Source organism: Mustela erminea, chromosome 7 (assembly GCF_009829155.1).
Source record: "Mustela erminea isolate mMusErm1 chromosome 7, mMusErm1.Pri, whole genome shotgun sequence".
In the NCBI taxonomy this organism is placed as follows: domain Eukaryota; kingdom Metazoa; phylum Chordata; class Mammalia; order Carnivora; family Mustelidae; genus Mustela; species Mustela erminea.
In genome coordinates, this window is record NC_045620.1 from 16,127,037 (window position 1) to 16,147,601 (window position 20,565).

Below are 20,565 nucleotides of genomic sequence, written 5' to 3' on the forward strand. Positions count from 1 at the left end.
GGCTATGATGATACATTTAGTGTTCTATGTTGTATGTTTTTTTAATACACATACACAACCCTGGACAAAAGAAAAAGGCCATTACAGAAATTCAGGCCCTCAAGTGTCGTCCAGCACTGGCTGGGGCAAAGTCCCAGTAAATCATGTAGCTGAGCCAGCGCCGGACACCGTGCCCTCCTCTGCCACCCAGCCTGGCCGGGCCAACACCAGTCCTCCTCCTATGTGCCCACGTCCATACCTAGCACCGCCTTCCTCCCTGACAACCGGCAAGGATACTGTGCTCTATGGTCTCCATCTCCTCCCAGGCCCCAGGGGCCTCTACCACCTCAGTCCCATCCCTGCCCCAATAATCTCTCTACAGCAGCCTGGAACGGCACCCTCACCCCATGCCCTGGGCACCACCAGTCTCTCAGTCCCGGGCTGCCACCAAATCTCTTATCCATTCTACACACAGCAGATTAGCTGCACAGAAGCCCCGCTACATGCAGGTCACTCCTCTGCTTTAAAAAACTTCAGTGGGGCGCCTGGGTGGCTCAGTTGGTTAAGCATCTGCCTTCAGCTCAGGTCATGATCTGGGGATCCTGGGATTAAGCCCAAAATTGGGCCCCCAGCTCCATAGGGAGCCTGCTTCTTCCTCTGCCTCTGCCTCTCTGTCTCTCATGAATAAATAAAATTTTTAAAACAATAAAATAAAATAAAAACCTCCAGTGGATCTACCTTGCCAGCTGAACAAGCCTACACTACTGAGCCCGACATTCTAGGCCTTCCAGGATTTGGCCCAGTTGATCTTTTTGTCCACATCAACCATTCTTCTTCTTCAAGAACCCTTCCCTTCAGCCAAACCAAGGTCCCTGTACTTGCTTTTCTCCACCTACAACCTATTCTATTCGCGTATTTCCTAATCTAATATACCCACCATTCTTCCCTGACTTGATTTCCAAATCCTTATCCAGGAAATTTTCCCTAACCTCTTCAGGCAACAGTAACAGTGAAGGAAATACCTAAAGGTATTTCAGCAAGGACCCAGGGCCTCCTGTGTGATGGGAGTCCCAGCACAAGGACCAGGGATGCAACGGTGAGCACACGTGGACACCGAGGACCGCCACAGCATGTCCGGAGACCTGCGCAGCATTCTCGCTCCACCCCAAGCAGAGAGTGGCTCTGGGGTGGGGACCCCGGCCTGTTTGTTCTTCTAGGCCCACAAGGCTAAATACAGTTCCTGGCCCACAGCGGGATGAACAGAAAACCGGGCTTAGCATTCATGATTTTAAAAAGTTGTACAACTCAGGGAGTGCCTGGAGGCTCAGCCAGTTGAGTCCACCTCCAGCTCAGGTTATGATCCTAAGTCCCAGAATGGAACCCCTCAATGAACCCCTCATCAAGCCGTGGGGCCACCTGCTCAGCAGGGAGCCTGCTTCTCCCTCTGCCCCTCACCCCACTTATGAACATGCTCTCACTCTCTCAAAAAAATAAAATCTTTAAAAAAAAAAAAAAAAGTTTTGGGGCACCTGGGTGGCTCAGGTGGTTAATTAAGCATCTGCCTTTGGCTCAGGTCATGATCCTGGGGTCCTGGGATGGAGCCCTACATTGGGCTCCCTACTCAGCAGGGAGTCTGCTTCTCCCTCTGCCTCTCCCCTGCTGGAGTCTAGGATGGAACAAACAATTTAGAAAAAGGTCTGGTAATTTCGATAAAACTAAGCATACACCTACCCCTGACTACACATAAGTATCTCCCCAGAGAAATTAAAACAGAATACTCAAAAAAGATTTATGCAAGAATTCCAGCAGCCCTATCCACAAAAGCCAAAAACTGAAACCCGCCCAAAGCAAAACATACTGCGGTCCATATAATGGAATGCTTTTCAGCAATGAGAACGAACAAATTGCTGAATCAAGCAACTATTTTGTTAAGCAAAAGCAGCGAGATAGAAAAGAATACAGCTGTATGATTTCATTTACAGGACATTCAAGAACAGACAAAACAAACCACACTAAGAGGCATTACATCAGCGATTGCCTGGAGCCAGGGAAGATGGGATCACCAAGGAAAGCTTCTGCGATAATCAAGGTGGTGCTTCCAACTGTTCACTTTAAAAAGGTGCATTCGATTGTAAACAAAAAGAAAACTCAGAGCTTGATGTCTCAAGACACAATTTTTTAAAAATTAAAATAAAGAAGAGGGGCAGCTGGGTGGCTCAGTTGGTTAAGCAACTGACTCTTGATTTCAGCTTAGGTCATGATCTCAGGGTTGGGAGATGGAGCCCCAAGTGGGGCCCCGCACTAGGCATGGAGCCTGCCTGGGATTCTCTCTCTCCTTCTGCCCCTCCACCTGCCAATATGTGGCTGTGTGTGTTCTCTCCCTCTGTAAATTATAGTAAGAATAATAATAAAGAGGAGGTTGCCCATTAGGTTAATCACCCCAGCAGTTAAAAGGCAAAAAGCACAGTTAGTGCCCATGAGGCAAAACACACCAGCTTCCGAGAGACACATTCTCCCAGGAGTCCTCAGTGTGGAGCATCCCTGAGATCGCTATGAGAACAGGCACTGGGGGGAACCAGATGACCCACCCACCTCTTTCACCAGCTCCTCCTCCTCATCACACCCATCACGGCATCAGGCACACACACACCCCAGGCTCAGTTCTCCGACCAGCCCCCACGCTGCCATCAGCCGCCTTCCCCCCAAACATCGCTCAGCGTCACTCACCTCCTCGTGGGTCCATTTGACCTTGCACTTGCTGTCCCTCTGCTCTGGCACATCTGAATCTGTGTCCTGGTAGTGCAGCTCATCCAGCTCCTCACTGCAGGGACAGCAAACTAAGGGTCAAGGACATGTGTCTGCACACGCTGCTGCATGATGGAGGGACAGCGTGTGGGCAGTGGCCCGTGAACTCAAGGCAAAGGCTTGAGGGAGGCAGCCTTTTACTTTCTACTTTTGATATGTCCACCCTCCTCTTTTTTTAATTCTTTAATGAATTGGGGTGATGGATTATTGTTATTTTCTTTACCCTTTTATTTTCACAAACAACCCAATGATTTCAAAAGCTGCAAGAAGGGACGCCTGGGTGGCCCAGTGGGTTAAGCCACTGCCTTCAGCTTGGATCGTGATCTCAGGGTCCTGGGATCGAGCCCCGCACTGGGCTCTCTGCTCAGCAGGGAGCCCGCTTCCTCCTCTCTCTGTGCCTGCCTCTCTGCCTGCTTGTCATCTCTCTGTCAGATAAATAAATAAAATCTAAAAAAACAAAACAAAAGCTGCAAGAAAAAAGATTTCACCAAGAAAGGACGCCTGGGTTGTTCTGTCCATTAAACGTCTGCTGTCAGTTTAGGTCATGATCCCAAGATCCTAGATGGAGCCCTACATTGGGATCCTTGCTCAGTGGGGAGCCTGCTTCTCTACCTGCCACTCCCCTGCTTGTGCTCACAGGTGCTCTCTCTCTCTCTCTTATTTATTTAAATAAATAAATACTTTATTTTATTAAGTAAATAAAATCTTAAAAAAAAAAGATTTCACCGAGAATATTGTGATATTCTTGTGATATTCAGACACGTAGACATGTGTTTAGGACTTTCTTTTCTATAGGCAAAACTTTTAAGATTTTATGGTTATTTTAAGGATTAAATCTGATGATATACGCAGTTATCAAGCACATATTTCAAAAAATACTGGTTATTTGAGAACAACACTTTAAATATGTAACCTCAGTAACTACGTCCATTTTCCAGTTCTTCCCTATATACAGGCATGGTTTATGGAGAGAAAAATCAAAGTACAAGCAGCCTTGACTTCTGGGTGTTATTTTCTAACAGGCCCTTTTTGAAGTTCCTCCAAAATCTTCATATCTATCAGGTCTAATAATTACAAAAATGGGGGGTGCCTGGGTGGCTCAGTGGGTTAAAGCCTCTGCCTTCGGCTCAGGTCATGATCCCAGGATCCTGGGATCGAGCCCCACATCGGGCTCTCTGCTCGGCAGGGAGCCTGCTTCCCCCTTTCTCTCTCTCTGCCTGCCTCCCTGCCTACTTGTGATCTCTGCCTATTAAATAAATAAAAATAAAATCTAAAAAAAAAAAATTACAAAAATGGAAATCGCGCTCTCCACCTCCAGGAATGTCAGATGCTGGGGCCACTCCCAGCTCCGCGTGGTGGAATGCCTCTGGTCACCAGTCAGGCAAATTCCTAAGTCAGGCATCTGTAAGTGGGAAAAGCCACCTCCAAACAAGCAAGGCAAGCACAAGCCTGTTCCAAAAGGACAAGGACTTCCTTTCATGTCTCCTTCCCCCTCTCCAGGGCTCAGCATCTTCCTAGAGTCACTCCTGAGCTCCCACACCTCGGAAATCCTCCTGTCTCTCAGAATGAAGGCCCTGAGGCTGCAAGTGCCTGTCTCCTTGACAGGGACAGAGGTCAGCTCCTCCTTCACATCCCCAGGTCATGTGGGGGTTGCCAGCAAAAGGCCTTGAATGTTTGCTCAGGGAATGACCGGATACTTAAATTAATGAATAAACATGCAGTGCTGCTGCCTATTGGTTGACATGAAATGCTAATAAAGTAAATCTTTTGAAAGTAGAAAAGGAAGGGGCGGACAGCGTCTAAACCCAGCAATACATGGGTCACAGAAGGAACTGGAATTCAGCCTTGTCCTATTATCTCTGTCCTCATTCATGGAGTTCTCCACCATCACAAAGTAGGAGGCAAAAGCTCTACAAGATACAGAATGAAGCTGGTTTTAAAATCAACTGTCCAGGGCGCCTGGGTGGCTCAGTGGGTTAAGCCTCTGCCTTCAGCTCGGGTCATGATCTCAGGGTCCTGGGATCAAGCCCTGCATTGGGCTCTCTGCTCAGCAGGGAGCCTGCTTCCTCCTCTCTCTCTGCCTGCCTCTCTGCCTACTTGAGATCTCTTTCTGTCAAATATATAAATAAAATCTTTAAAATAAAATAAAATAAACTGTCTCCAGACTTCTTCCTGACGGAAACCACCTTTGGTTCCCCAGCATCCAGCTCTGATAGAAGCTCAGTAAATGTTCCTTCAAGGAAAAAACAGTGTTTCTGTGAACACTCTCTGGTGCTCCAGTGCATTAACAGGGACAAGCAACTCAGCTGGGAGATACACAGTATACAAAATACACTTCTATCATCGACATGGAGCTAACCATCTATCTCACATGCATCCCCGTTATCCACATTTAAGAGATGTGGACACTGAGGCTGACAAGGGTTATGCCCCTTACCAAGTCGACAAAGTCAGGCTCCAGACCTGCACCTTCAAGCCCTCACCCTGTAATCCCAGCTGAAAAAGCAGAGCCCAAGTCGGTAGCGGCAACCACGTGTAGGTCCAACACACCCTTTCTGTGCCCTTCGATGTTCTTTCTGGGCTCTGCTCCAGGCTGGGTGAGTCAGAAGCTGAGCGGGAAGTGGGGTACTGGTGCAGAGGAGAGTTACAGCGAGTGGCCAAGAATTGAGTGGAGGGCTGTGGTGTGCCGGTGCACAGAAACCATCCCTCCCATGGCAGGGTATTCCTCCACAGAGCTCCAGGAGCAAAGCAGCAGATGACGTGGGGCTTTGTCATTTTCTGGGGTTTATCATTCCCTGGAATAATATTTCTTGCACCAAAAATGAGGACAGGGTCCACTAAGTCCAGGAAACTCCTCCTGGGAATTGGAGCTGCCCTGGGAAATGGTGGCCTGAGGAAGAGAGAACCTGGGCCAGGCGCCCTGACCATGGCCCAGGGATCAGAGGCTTCCTTGCATAGAGGAGCTCTGGGGAAAGCCCAGCAGTGAGTGCTTCTCAAGTCTATATATCCTGAGAAGGGGGGACACCAAGGGAAGGGGAGTTAAGGTTATCTGGGCTGCACCCATCCAGGGAGGGAACAGGGCAGGCAAGCCCCCTTTATCCTCGGACTCCCAGGCTGATGTAAAACCCAGAGGTCAGGCCACCAGGCACACGGGTGTTAAGACAGGGTACTGGAACCCAGAGACCAGGTTCCAGGCTCCACTCTGCCCCTCCCTCCCTGGAGGAGTGACTAAAATGGAGCCTGCAGTTCCTGCCTTGGCCCCAGAGCAGTCTTGATAGTGTCTTCCCCTCACCTTCAAACCTAACTACCTCCAACTCCTCATGTGGAACAGGAAGACGGGTCTCTGAAACTAAAACAAGCTGGGGCCCGACACCCAGGTTGGGGAGACGGGGAGACACACAAAAAAGTCCCCCCACCCCCAGCACCCTTCTCAGGCCGGAAAGGGTTTGGGGAGTTCTGTACTTCCCGGAATATTTGAGAAGAAATGCCCACCGCCAAATAGGAAACCAAAAAGGTTTGAACTAAAAGTCCTCTAGGCTTTGGCTAACCCCCTCGCTGCGACTTGAAGGAAAAATCACTTTCCCTCTCCAGGGGTCGCCTCCCTTCTCGGTAAAGGCCCTAGCAGCTGACACTGCCGTCCTACCCCCACCCCGCAATTAGGCGGGAGACAAAATGACATCATGCAGGGCTTGGCCCGGGTCCCAGGAGACCCGCCCGCCCGGGCTCCGAGGCCCAGCAGGCCTGGGGAGCGGAGCGAGGGGCCCCCAAGAGCCCCCCGGCTTCGCGCGCGCCCCCTGCCTCGGGCGCCCCGGGACACAGCAATTCCCGCGGAAGCTCCGCCCCGCCCGGAGGGGCCATGGCGAGGGTAGGGGTGGGGTGGGGGACAGGGGTCAGGGTGGAGGAGGAAGGGAGGAAAGCCCTCCGCCGCCCGGCTCCGCTCACCCGCGCGTCCGCCGAGACATCCCCCCCGGCCCGGGCCGCGCCGCGCTCGCCCGCCCGCCGGCTGAGCCCGGAGCGGGAGCCGGGCCGGGGTCAGGGTGAGGCTGCTCCGGCCGCTCCGGGCCTCGGGGCCGCGCCGGGAGGCGTCAGGTTAATCCGCGGGTCCCGCCGCCGCTCGCAGGAACTGCGGCCGCCGCCGGCGCGCACAGAAGCACTTTTCTATCTCCCGCCAAGCGCGACGGCGCCGCCCGGGCCTGGCGCGCGGGCGGGCTGGTGTGCGCGGGGCGGGGCCTGCGGGCTGCGCGGGGGCGGGGCATGAGGGGTGGGGCCGGGTTCGGGGGCGGGGCCTGCGGACAGGCAGGCACCTCTCGGGCCCAGAGCGCTGGAGTACCAGGGCTACTGGTGAGCGGGCCGCGTTTGGGAACTTGAGGAATTGAACCCACTGTCCTTTGACTGAGGCCGGACCCAGGCCAAGTGTGGGTCCGGGGCGGGTCAGGAGTTGCCCACCCAGCAAAGACTGAGGAAAGGGAGTGAGACACAGGGATTGGGGAGTAAGGCTCGGGAAACCGACTGTGCAAAAACCCCCAGGCTACTCCGAGTCTCTCCTCTGTCCCTACAGCCCCCACCCTAAGCAGGCCCCTCACCCTATGGACCCGGGCTGTGCCTTCGAACTGTCTCCCTGCTTCATCTCCAGCTTCGAATTCGTCGGCTCTCACACCTGGGCTCAACTCCCAGCAACCCAAGGGAGCTTTCTAAAATGCAAACCGGATCTTTCCTCTCCAGAACAGAAAACCTCTCTCCTCTCCCTCCCGTTAAAATAATCAGGTCGATAGGATTCTACCAGATCCACCACCCACCCCGCTCCTAGCCAAAAGAAACTAGCTAGTTTCCTTGTCTTTGCGTGGGCGGCCCAGAACGCTTCCCGCCCCTCCCAACAAATTCCAGTCTATCCTGTGCTTCTCTGTCCATGATCTGCTCTTTGATTAGCCGTTTTCCTCTCTGAACTATAGGCACGCTGAGGTCCAAGGGGCCTCAATTCACCGCGTTGTCCCCAAACCCCGAATTACCCATGTGTTTAGGCTCCTAGAGGCTTAGTTTTCCATTTTAAGTTGCTAAGTACCTCCCAAGAGTGATGTCACCCAGGCCTCCCCGGGAGGAGTGCTGAGAGAGAGGTAAATAAACTGCAAGACAAGTGCCTGGGGAAATGTGGTTGAACCCCAGGCTCTTAGGCCCTGCTTGTGTTTCAGATTCCTCTTCCTGAAAGGAGGGGCCACCTTCCTGACCACCTGGGGACAGCCTAGCCAGCTGCTGCAAACTTCATTTACCACAGCAGAAGGAACACTGAAGTCTTAAGTGCCAGAAGCTTCCACATCAATTAATTCAGGTCTTCCCCCACCCACTTCCTTCATAAAGTAATTCATGCAGACATCCCCTCTTCATTACTAGAGCATGATATTTAAGAGTGCAGACTCTGAAGCCAGACTTCTGGGGTTAAGATTCCCAGCCTCATCATTTACATTACTAGTTGTGTGATCTTAGGTAAATTATGTAACTCCTCTATGCCTGTTTTCTCATATGTAAAAATTAGATTTATCAAAAATTGGCTTTTATTATGTGCAGCCATTATTCTTTAGGCTTCATAAATCATTTTATGGATGCCTGGGTGGGCGTCTGCCTTTGGTTCAGGTCATGATCCCAGGGTCCTGGGACTGAGTCCAGAGTTGGGCTCCTTGCTCAGCCCAGAGCCTGCTTCTCCCTCTGCCTACCCTGCTACTGCTCACTCTTTCTCTCTCTGAAAAATAAATAAAACCTTTAAAAAAAAAATCATTTCAATTCATTTAATCCTCATTACAAAACCATGAGGAGGTGGTGTTAGTATGATCCTCTGTTGGCAGATGGAGAAACTAAGACACAGCTCCCTCCCGCCCCCTCACCCATACGAAATAGCAAAACAGGGATTCAAACCTGGGCCTGGGCTATCTAGTTCTAGAATCTATACTTTTTTTTTTTTTTTAAGATTTTATTTATTTGAGAGAGAGAAAGTGTGAGCATGAGCGGGGTAGAGTGGCAGAGAGTGAAAGGCAGACTTCCCACTGAGCGGGGTGCCTATTATGGGGCTCCATCCCAGGATCTGGAATCAAGACCTGAGCCAAAGGCAGACCCTTTTTTTTTTCTTTTAAGATTTTATTCTTCATTTATTTGTCAGCGAAAGAGAGGGAGAGAGCATAGACAGGGAAAGTAGCAGGCAGAGGGAGAAGCAGGCTCCCCACAAAGCAAGGAGCCCAAAGCAGGACTTGATTCCAGGACCCTGGGGTCATGACCTGAGCCAAAGGCAAACACGTAACAGAGTCACCCAGGCATCCTTAGAGTTTATGCTTTTAATCACTACACTGGTACGTACTTTGTAGGGTAGTTGTAGGATTAAATAAATCAGTATGTGTAAACCACTAAGAATAATACCTGGCCCTTAGTAAGTACTATTTTACTTTTAGTTGTTGTTGTTGTTATGATGATGATGATGATGATGATAAAGGAGAGTCGGAAGAAAGACACACAGAGACAAGGGGTCCCTGTCCTAAGAGGAGACTACCCTAAAAAGGAAAAAGACCCCATCCAGTTATTCTAGACTTTACCCAGTGCCCCAGCTTTAAGTTGTCTTACTGGGAAGACATAGAGCTTGTATGTGACAGAAAGGAAGGGAATGGCCTTGGGTGTCCTACCCCAGGCCCAGGGGCCAGCTCAACAGCCAGCAGGATATTCTTTTTTAAGTTTTTATTTATTTATTTGAGAGAGAGAGAGAGCATGAGAGTAGAGAGGTCAGCCGGAGAAGCAGTCTCCCTGCCGAGCAGGGAGCCCGATGTGGGACTCGATTCCAGGACTCCAGGATCATGACCTGAGCGGAAGGCAGTTGCTCAACCAACTGAGCCACCCAGGCGCCCCCAGCGGGCTATTTAAACAAAGAGCTTGATCCGGCATGATTTGTCTTAGGTCAGTGGTGGCTACTGCCTTCTTGATCCCTGAGGCTATGAAACATCACCCTGGAAGAAGCCCTCAACCCTTTTCCACATGAACAACTACCTAATAGGTAGATGAGCTGCATGGACAAAAACTTTCCAAAAGCTCATCAGCTAATAGGGTAAATGAATAAGCAGACAATTAGATATATTAGGGTAAAGATAAACTTCAGGGGCTCTGGGTACCCACCCAAAAGGGTCACTGAAGGCTCTTCAGGCCTTGGTGATTTAGGAATTTGCAAGATAGCCAATGTGTAATAGCACTTCTGGCAAAGGGAGTAGCCAGTGCATACCAGAGAGAAGAAATATTAATAGGTCCTCAGGGATTGGCCAGAGTTGCAGTCATTTTTGACTCTTCTCTCACATCACTTACCTGATCCATCTGCAAATCATATTGGTTCGATCCCCAAACTTTACCTTAAAATATATTCAGGGGCAAAAGCACATAAAAAGATGCTCAATACCGTGTCATCAGGGAAATGCAAATTAAAACCACCCAGTGATATGGAGCCAAGAAAAAATGAGTGCATATGTCCACACAGAATTTTACATAGCTTTATTTGTAATAGCCCCAAAGTGGAAACACCCCAAATGTCCATCAAGATGACTGGATAAACAAATAATAGATATAAAATAAATATATCCACACTGTGGGATATTACCAAACAAACAAACAAAAAAAGAATTATTGATACAATACGAATCTCAAAATAATTTTGCCGAAAGAAGCCAGAGTGAATACTATATGATATCATTTACATACAACTGTAGAAATTGCATAATAGAACCAATTAAAAGTGAAAATGGTTGCAGAGAAGGGATTACCATGGTACACAAGAATTCGGGGGGAGTAACTGATATGTTCTATTTATAAGATTCTAAGGGTCCCTCTTCTATCACTAGGAGACGTATGGGGTCACTGATCACAAAACAGGGGAATCAACTCTGGGTTTATCCTGATCACGCCAGTCCCTGCTGTGTCCTCATTTATGCAACTGCATAGGATGAGAGTTTGGTCTCTCTTAGAAACCACCTAATCTAAATTTCTTTAGTTCCCGTAAGGGGGAGGAGACTGAGACGAGTGCCAGGGCCCTGGGCTTCTTTATACACACACCATGCGCTGCCCACACCCCTGACCTCTACCCTGGGCTTCCCGGGCATCAGGAAACTTAGCTTTCTTTTGCAATGTGGCCACTTGTCCTGGAACCAAGCAGGGAAGGAGGACTCGCAGGTTAGGGGGTTCCCGCACAAAGTTAGGGATGGAACCGCCTAGGGACGCCGAAGCCAGCGGACGTGGAAACCACCTCCAGAGCCTGGCCACAGACGGCACCCGGCGGCATCACCACCCTCTTTTGTGAAAATGGAAGGAAAATCAGGCTTTGGAGTCCACCTGGCAGTCTGTCGCCGCCGCTGTGATCCGGAGCGAGTGACGCGACCGGTTTCCAGGAGCCCCCTTCGTAAACAGGGTCGCACCAAGGTCCAGGACCTTGACTGCCGGGGCGCGCGCGTTGTTTAGGACGCGGCGCGGAGCATCGCGGAGTCGCACGGCCTGACGTCACCAGGGGGCGCCTGCGCTCGGGGTCCGCTTGTAGACTGGCTGGCTACTGGGCTGTGGTGCTCATCTTCTCCCCGAGCGGATTCCTCGCGCGCGGTCCCCCTAGCGCCGCGCTTTCGGAGGTGTAGTTGCTGGAGGGCTTCGCCAGACGCCTGCCGTTTCGGGTTGTGCGGAGAACGGGTGAAAGAAAGGATCAGGGGCTGAGAGGGAGCGGGGCAGATGGGCGCCCTCCGACATCATGGCGGCCATGGAAGGAGGCGTCCAGCGGGCGCCACGGCCCAGAGCCGTGTTGACTCGCTCTGCTTCCCCCCGGCCCTGACTCCCCGAGTTGTTCGGCAGCGCTGGACAGGCTCCTGACGCTGCAACTCTCCTTCGTGCTACTTGTAACCGTTTGCGACTCTACGAAGTTAATTTTCTCTCCCTCTAGATTAGATTAGATTGTGACCTGAGCTAGGATAAAACGGTGGTGGGTTTAGCGGTAAAATGTGATACAAGCAAAATACAGTATTATTTTCAAAGTAAATATTTCTTCTTGTCTCTTGAAGTCAGCGGGAGAAATTGATAACATTGGTTACAGAAAGGGAAAATTATAATGGCTGAAGAGGGTGAAATTCTTTTCAGTATCCGTCAGTTCCGCGCATAGGTATTACCTGATTTTAAAAATTTCATTAGGGCATACGTAGCGCTCTAGAACCTTTTAGGGAATGGAGTTTGAATAAAACCCCTCATATTTGGCTTTATAAACAAGAAGTAATCTAGCAAAAGCCGCACTGTAGATCTGTGAATCATAAGAACCACAGATTTTCCTTCTTGGTCTTGCGGAGAGAGACTTTTCTTCCCAACACTTTTATCTCCCCATTCTCATTATACCTCCTCTTCGTTTTGACACTCAGGTTTCTTTGAGTAGAGACTATTTGAGTTCAACAAATAAAATTTCCAAGTTATTTTTATGCTGTGACCTGCTAGGACTAGTATCACTGTGTGTGTGTGTGTGTGTGTGTGTGCGCGCGCGTGTGTGTGTACTTGAAACACTTGTTCAAGTCAGTTAACTTTTCATGTTGGAATTTAAAAACACCCCTGCTCACTACCTTAACCAGTCAGTTGAACTTAATTTCACTAATAGAGGACCAATCTGACATACACAGCATCAGCTATGAGATATTCTTGCCAAAAATGTGTAATTCAAAGCTAGTCAAGCATTTAAACCTAACTTCCAATTTGCAGAAAAGGAGATAATGGAATACTAGACACCTTGAGGAAACCATCAGAAAAATCCAGAATGTGGGACACCTAACTAAAAAAAATAGGGGGGATGGCACCTGGGGGGGCTCAGTGGGTTGAAGCCTCTGCCTTTGGCTCAGGTCATGATCTCAGGGTCCTGGGATAGAGCCCTGCATCGGGCTCTCTGCTCAGTAGGCAGCCTGCCTCTGCCTACTCGTGATCTCTGTCTGTCAAATAAATAAATAAAATCTTCAAAAAAAAAATTTTTTTAATGGCACCTTTCCTACAACAGCAACAGGTCACATCCCCATTACCTCCTCTTGGGCCTATATCACACTGTCCATAAATGGCCTTCCTTCCACAGTTCCCATCTTTATAGAACTCACTAGTTAAGCTGTTCAATTGCATCACATCCCTTACAAAGGGGCAGTACTGCAATCTTCTGTCTGGCTTTCAGGGTTCCCTAAAGTTGGTTCCCAGTATAACCAGTACACTGCATTACCTCATCAGCTGCACCATTCAAGCAGGTACAGTCTCCCATTGTCCTTGGGACAGATGATTGTATTACAACCCAAATGATGACAGAAATCAGTGCTTCAGGAGTTCAGAGGAGGGTGACAAAGTGTGGGTAGAGATGACAGTCTCCAAATGGTTGTGTCCTGTGGACAGCTGGGAGCTGAAGGGGTGAGTGATCCAGTAAAGAAGGTATCGATCTACTATTTTATCTTTTTCATTAGGCACATGGGGCAAACAGAGCTTGTGGGTTAAGTTTGTTTTTATGCTTCTGAGCTAGTCCAAAAGCTGAACAATATTCATAAGCTTGACATTTATGACTCAGATAAAGGAGACTCAAATTCAGAACTAGAGCCAAAGAAAAGACTTCAATGAAAGACTGTTTCAAAAATTATAAAAGTAAAGATTCAGTCAGATTTAATTTTAAAAATGGAATGTATCTTACATAACGATCTTGTTAGAAATACCTATCTGGGCACCACAGGAGATGCAGACCTACAACTCACTGGGTAAAGAGTATATAGACAATTTTGATAAAGAGTTGAAGAAGAATTCAAAAATAGTTTACAAAGAAAATCAGGAGGCAGAAGATGCTTCAAGAGGCATGATCCTCAGAAATTGTTCTGGAATGCTGGTTCACTTGTATCAATGTCATGTTCCTGGATGAAGGAGTAAGACACAGAATTTTAGTATTTCAGTATGAAATGGGAACTCCGGTGTTTCCCACTTTAAGATTCTGAGTCATTAATTGGGACACATAGGTAATCTCTGACTTGAAAGCTGAATCCAGCTGAAGGATCAAGTTTTCACTATCAAGACAAGGCTTCTGGGGCACCTGGGTGTCTCAGTGGGTTAAAGCCTCCGCCTTCGGCTCAGGTCATGATCCCAGGGTCCTGGGATCGGGCCCCACATTGGGCTCTCTGCGCAGCGGGGAACCTGCTTCCTCCTCTCTCTCTCTCTCTCTGCCTGCCTCTCTGCCTACTTATGATCTCTGTCTGTGAAATAAATAAATAAATAAATCTTTAAAAAAAAAAAAAAAAAAAGACAAGGCTTCTGACTACTGCCCACCATCCACAATGAGTAGGGAGCAAATAGAGTTGAAGGCACCAATGCAAAGACCACACCAGACTTCTTACCCTGGCCTTGTGGGCCTCTGTCTGCCCTGCCAGCAACATGAGTACTTCGAGAACTGACCTGAGCCCCGACCCACATTACAGTGCTCCAGCAGTTATACCAACTCCCTTCTGGGTTCCCTTCATGGCATTATTCTCAGAGCACTATAACTGCCCATATAGTATTCCTGTCTCCCCCACAGCTCATGGCTCAGAAAGAGCAAAGGCCACATTCTTCTTGTTCACTACAACAGCCCCAACATCTACCATGAGTATCAGCAGAGCCAGCTCCTGCCAGCAGAGGATCTAATCTTTCCAATCAGTATCTAAAATCCTAACCATTTACATATGTATGTAGGATGAATGGCATATACATATACATACATACATACATATACATATATATATTATATATATATATATTATATATATATATAATGGACTTTTCTTCTTTATACTGTTTTATAGCCTTTCCCCCCTGCAACTCCATTTACTATATCCTGAATGTCTTCCAAGTCCTTAAACATTCTAAACTTTTTTTTCTTCCAAACATTTTTAATCTTATGAATGTATCCTAGGAACTTAACCAGTTCCCTTCTGATGAAGAGTCTTCTTCTATTAAAACAATGCTATATTGAGCATCCTGGTTGGTAAATCTGTACACATTCAGGATTATATTACTATGGCAAATTCTGAGGATTAGAATTATTGTGTCAAAGATATATTTTGGGGGCTTCCAAAGAATATTATAAGAAAGATCTCAAGAAAAGTGGGAAAAATTTACTCTCCCATCAGTAGTATATAAATGCCCATTTACCAGCAGTGGTTGAACATTTAATTTTAGAAATCTCATCAAGGGATAGACAAAATGAAGACCAGGCATAACTTTGAAGTTCTTTGTCCTCAGTCCAGAGAAAGATAATTTCTGACATAAGGTGCTAACCTCATGGCTGGCTTCTCTAGCCTTTGTTCCGGTCTCTCTAACCACACTGGCATCGCTGCTATTCCTCAAACATGTCAAGCAAAGCCCAGGCTCAGGGACTTTGCATAGGTCTTCCCTCTGTCTGGGAACTTGTCTTCCAGCTACCTGCATGGTGAAATCCCTCAACACCTTCAGGTCTTCGCTCCAATGTCACCTTTGTAGTGAGATCTACCCTTAAACACCCTCCCTATTTAATACTGCCACATCAGCACACTTGATCCCTGCTTTACCTTTTTTACACCATCATCTTGTAGCATACTATGTTAGTCTACTGTCTAGCTCCTCCAACTAGAACAGAAGTTCCGTAAGTGCAGGGATCGTTGTCTGTTTTGTTTACCTAGTATATACTTAATAAATCCTTGCAGAATGAATGAATGGCATAAAACACGAGAAGTCCAATTTAGGGAAGGTACCCGCAATCAAAAGGCTCCCACTTCAGTGGGCTTTCTAGGCTCTACCTGGTTCAATTTCTTGAACTCCACCACTTGGAAGAAGATGTGCTCAAGGATGTGTTTGGCATCTTGCTGGTCCTTTGGTAGTTTACTGGTTACTCCAAGAATGTCACCACACTTTCTGACATAGAATTCCAGGTCTTCTTCAGTACCTAGGCATAGTTGGGGCAGTTAGATGAACCCTCATGTCCTGTCCTTCCCCAATACAGACTTACTGTGGTTTAGGCATCCCCCCGTCAGGTTCCTATACCTCTCGAGATCACTCACCTCTTCCTAAGGTAATATGACTGCAGGACTTAAACAATAACAAACTGAAGAGATCTCTGATATGCTGCTTTTATAAATTAGGACAAAAGTAATTAGAATAAAGCTGGACTAGTTCTGGCTTTCCTACTCCTAGAGCCAACATTCCTACATTACAAAGAACAGGAAGAACTAGTAGGAAATCAAATTACCATTCTCTGAATGCAGCAAGGACCATTATGAGAAAGGCATATGGGTATTTTAAACAGCATTTATTACAGCAATATTATAGAAAAGGAAATTAAAGAAGAAAAAAATCACTCATAATTCCACCCATAACATATCTTTCTGTGCAGCTATCCCCAACAGCCTGATACTAAGGATGGATAACCATTACAGCCCTTCTTACACTGCAGTGTAATTCCTTTCTTTGTTACCCCTTCTGATGTGCATTTTTTTAAGTTATGACATAAATGTAAGTTTTTATTAAAATATTCAAACCAGGGGCGCCTGGATGGTTCAGTGGGTTAAAGCCTCTGCCTTCGGCTTAGGTCATAATCCCAGGGTCCTGGGATGGAGCCCCGCATCAAGCCTCTGCTAGGCAGGGAGCCTGCTTCTCTCTCTGCCTACTTGTGATCTCTGTCTGTCAAATAAATAAATAAAATCTTTAAAAAATAAAATAAAATAAAATATTCAAACCATACAGCTGCAAAATTCTCTTGCTATAACTCTATCCCCACCAATACCACCTAAGGTAATTATTCCCATGTGCACCTACATATTTACGTATGTGTAAACAATTGGGATCAAACAATAATAATTTGTAAGTTACTTTCATCATTTAACGAGGTATCACAGACCTCTCATGTCAAAGCTTATGCTCTATATCTTTTAACAGATCTATGTAGAATATTCTACTGTATTTCAGTGGGCCTACTAATAGGCCATTAGAACACTGATGGGCCATTAGACGATTGCCAATTTTTTGAATGCTACAATTAGTATCTCTATAGCTATATTTTTTGTTTCACATTTCTATAAGGATTTCTATAGGATAAACTGCTAGGAACAGAAATGCTGAATCAAAGCATCTGACCCGGGGCGCCTGGGTGGCTCAATGGGTTAAGCCGCTGCCTTCAGCTCAGGTCATGATCTCGGGGTCCTGGGATCAAGTCCCACATTGGGCTCTCTGCTCAGCAGGGAGCCTGCTTCCTCCTCTCTCTCTCTCTCTCTCTCTGCCTGCCTCTCTGCCTACTTGTGGTCTCTCTCTGTCAAATAAATAAATAAAATCTTTAAAAAAAAAAAAAAAAGCATCTGACCCTTCACAGGTCTCTTATTACTTCTGGACCAATCACTATGTCTTGCTAATTTTTAATTGCTCAGCTCCTACCACAATGCCTGACACGGAAGAGAGATGCAGTGAAGGTGCTTTACATTGAAGTAATTTCATTTTTGCACACTCCTTCCTGGTCTTCGGGCACACAGAGATGTTGTTGACACAGTTAGGATCCTACTGAACATGAAAGTTTCTATCTTGTCTTTCTTCACTTAGGGTTCTCACTTAAGATCTATCAGTGTCACTCCCTGAAACCTTTTTTATAAGGACACGTTGTCCCATCAAATGAATGTGACACAATTCACTACCATTCTCCTGCTATTGAGCACCAAGTCCAATTGTTTAAATAATTTTTATTCCCAATCTCAAAAATAAATAACAGCAGTCATCTGTGTACCTTCCCTTATCACCTGTGATTAGATTCCCAGAAGTGGGGTCACTGCCTCAAAATGGATGGTCAGTTTTATGCCTCTGAGCTCGTGAGTGCAGCCCCATTTGCTCTGCTGGAAACAGGGCATCTCAGGAGGAGAAGTGGGCCCAGGGTCAGAAGAACCACTCACCATGCAGCCGTGTGGCCTGGAGCCTCAGGTCCTCATCCACGTGTCAAGGTGAGCACACACAACTCCCTCCAGGATCCCTTCCAATTCCAAGTCTCTGTACTTCTTTTGGCCCTGACTGAGGTTTCTTACTTAACTGCTCCTATGACCAATGACCTAGATTTGCTAAGTGACAGCCAGGGTCAGAATCCATCCTCTGGTTACTCAACAGGTCCTAAGAACTAAGGACCTACAGGGATTAAAGCTGAGACCTTGGGAGCGCCTGGGTGGCTCAGTGGGTTAAGCCGCTGCCTTCGGCTCAGGTCATGGTCTCAGGGTCCTGGGATCGAGCCCCACATCAGGTTCTCTGCTCAGTGGGAAGCCTGCTTCCTCCTCTCTCTGCCTGCCTCTCTGCCTGCTTGTGATCTCTCTCTCTGTGTCAAATAAATAAATAAATAAAATGTTTAAAAAAAAGCTGAGACCTTGGCTTCTGCTTTGCACCATGCTCTAACTTACTGAACTAACTGGCCCAGAGAAACAATCAGTTACGTGAAACAAATGGAAACTCATTTTATGCTGCCTTTCGTATTTTGTTCTCCCTGAACAAAATCTAGCTTTCTCTCATGGCAAATCTCAGAAGTTCTCGATTAAGTAAAACTTATTAAAGAAAACAAACAAAATTCGGCCAAACTTACACTTATTTGTAATCTGAGCAAGGCGGGCCTTTTCAGAAGAGAACGTCTCATCTAAGTCAAATAGCTCCAGCGGAGGAGGTGGTAATTCCCTGAAACTGGGAGGGAAAACCTAAAAGGAATAAGGTCTTTCATGAAACAACATATGCAAAGCCATACCTGGCAGTGATAAGATGGAAGGGAAATGAGAGGCCAACTCAGCTCTTCTCTGGGATGAACCACCCAAATGCCCATCATCTCTTCCTGCCCTAACCCATCAGACCACATCAAGTGAGACAACTAGCCCAATGTACACAACCAAGCAGAGCCAGCACTAAACCAAAACACAGCTAAACCAATCAAACTGACATACTAGTGCTCATTAAGTAGTGCAAGGATGAAAGCTTAGGGCTATTTGTGTTGAACATTTGACTGTACAACATGTTTCTCATTTAACCATGAGGTCATTAGGGACAGAAATTGGGGAAGCAGATGTAGACTCATGTAGAAAGTGCTAAACCTAGAGCCAGAATTCGCAGGTATGAGCCAGAGGTATGCTGAGAAATGTTTCATTATCAGCTTTCAAGACAACAGAACGTAGGCCTGCTCTGTGCTTTGTCATTTTCTACAAGGTAAATTCTCTCACCACGGCCAATTTGAAGCTACCAAAATGAAGCCGAGTGGCTCATAACATTCCAGAATGTGGTGGGATAGGACGATTTTAAAGGTGGGGAGAGGGTGCCTGGGTGGCTCGGTGGATTAGAGCCTCTGCCTTCAGCTCAGGTCATGATCCCAGAGTCCTGGGATCGAGCCCCGCGTCGGGCTCTCCGCTCATCGGGGAGCCTGCTTTCCCCCTCCCTCTCTGCCTGCCTCTCTGCCTACTTATGATCTCTGTCAAGTAAATTAAAAAAATCTTTAAAAAAAATAAATAAAATAAAAAATAAAGGTGGGGAGAGTTTTGCTGGACAGGAATGTTGAAAGTAACCTGTGCACACATGCCCCACCTCCCCGGGGGGCTGTGAATCTCTGCCATGAGCCTGAGTACCTGCTGCCTGGAAAACTGCAGCGCAAAGCATTTCCTCCTTTTCACCCAGGATTCCTCCTCTCATATATGCCCTCCAACGACACAAGATGGGAAACGCTTAACAGCCACAGAAGTCCACACCCTTGATTTCTCAGTTGGGAGCTACAGCCAAGGGAAGGCCTTATAGAATACTAATGGTTTGGCCTCTGCATGTTCAGAGCCAGAGAAACGTGACTTTGTGAGAACTACCACACACATATGGTATACGTATGTACATGCTTGGCGGAAGGACCCACATGATGGCCCAGTTGGCAAGGTAAGGGCAAAGAGCGAGGCTCTGGAGCAGGATCCCCCAAGCACACCTACTCACCGCTGGCTGAAGGGCCGGCAGTGGTGTCTCAAACTGAGGCTGGATGAGCTGGAGAGGTTCATGTTTCACATTTAGCTGTTCATGGGCCCTGTGGGAATAAGAAGACAAGAGTAGGGATCAACATGAAACTTTGTGCAAAACGCATCTAACTGACCACACTGTGCCCTTCTCCATCAAATCAGGGGGCTCAATGCTTTTGTAGAAAAACACACAGAATGCATTATTTATAGGTAATGTAAGGATCCTTTTGTGAATCTTCTCTACTATGTTGTATGGTATTAACTATGTCGAGAACTGAAAGGGAAAGTTCTTTCAAGTTTCGTATCAGGCTTCACCTAAATGGGGTTTTTTATCTTTACCCAGTGGATAATGTCAGTCTTGTAATTCACTCTGTTTCCTTGTTCTTACAACCAAGGGATGAGAATCAAATCTAAAGTCTGTTTCTGGCAACTGAACAGATCTGTACAGCATACACATCTTTCTTTTTAATCAATTTATTTATTTTTCGTCCTCTTGACACCCAGCATGGGGCTGAAACTCACAACCCTGAGATCAAGAGTCTGCATGCTCTTCCGACTGAGCCAGCCAGGCGCCCCTATAGTGCTCCTGGCGCCCCTGAGTGCTCATTCACTCAGCAAGTATTTACTGGACATGTACCATGCACCAGACAGTTTTATACCCAGGAGAACAGCAACGGTGAAAACAAGAGACCAAGGCAGCCCTTGTGAACTTACATGCTCCATGAGGACAGGCACACAATAAACACAACCTAAGGTGCCAGGTATTAATAGGTATTGAGAAGAAAAACCAGGA

At 47.2% G+C, this 20,565-nt stretch overlaps 2 protein-coding genes across 7 annotated transcripts in view; both read right to left on the minus strand.

The window, feature by feature from the left end:
* The window catches only part of MYBL2 (MYB proto-oncogene like 2), a 36,024-nt gene extending 29,025 nt beyond the window's left edge, over positions 1-6,999 (minus strand). For 2 of the 4 annotated variants that reach the window (XM_032350615.1, XM_032350616.1), the window contains exons 1-2: positions 6,727-6,999; positions 2,707-2,800 (exon numbers count right to left, since the gene is read on the minus strand). In XM_032350615.1, coding sequence (XP_032206506.1) covers positions 2,707-2,800; positions 6,727-6,746 — 114 coding nt within the window. In that variant the 5' untranslated portion in view covers positions 6,747-6,999. Of the gene's footprint in view, positions 1-2,706; positions 2,801-5,221; positions 5,575-6,726 lie in introns of those variants that run through there. The other 2 variants (XM_032350614.1, XM_032350617.1) reach the window with 2 other exon arrangements.
* A 6,418-nt stretch (positions 7,000-13,417) lies between these two features.
* IFT52 (intraflagellar transport 52) overlaps positions 13,418-20,565 on the minus strand; it is a 39,279-nt gene continuing 32,131 nt past the window's right edge. For all 3 annotated transcript variants that reach the window (XM_032350619.1, XM_032350620.1, XM_032350621.1), the window contains 4 exons: positions 19,753-19,840; positions 18,383-18,491; positions 15,579-15,724; positions 13,418-13,685 (listed from right to left, as the gene is read on the minus strand). In XM_032350619.1, coding sequence (XP_032206510.1) covers positions 13,638-13,685; positions 15,579-15,724; positions 18,383-18,491; positions 19,753-19,840 — 391 coding nt within the window. In that variant the 3' untranslated portion in view covers positions 13,418-13,637. The remainder of the gene's footprint in view (positions 13,686-15,578; positions 15,725-18,382; positions 18,492-19,752; positions 19,841-20,565) is intronic.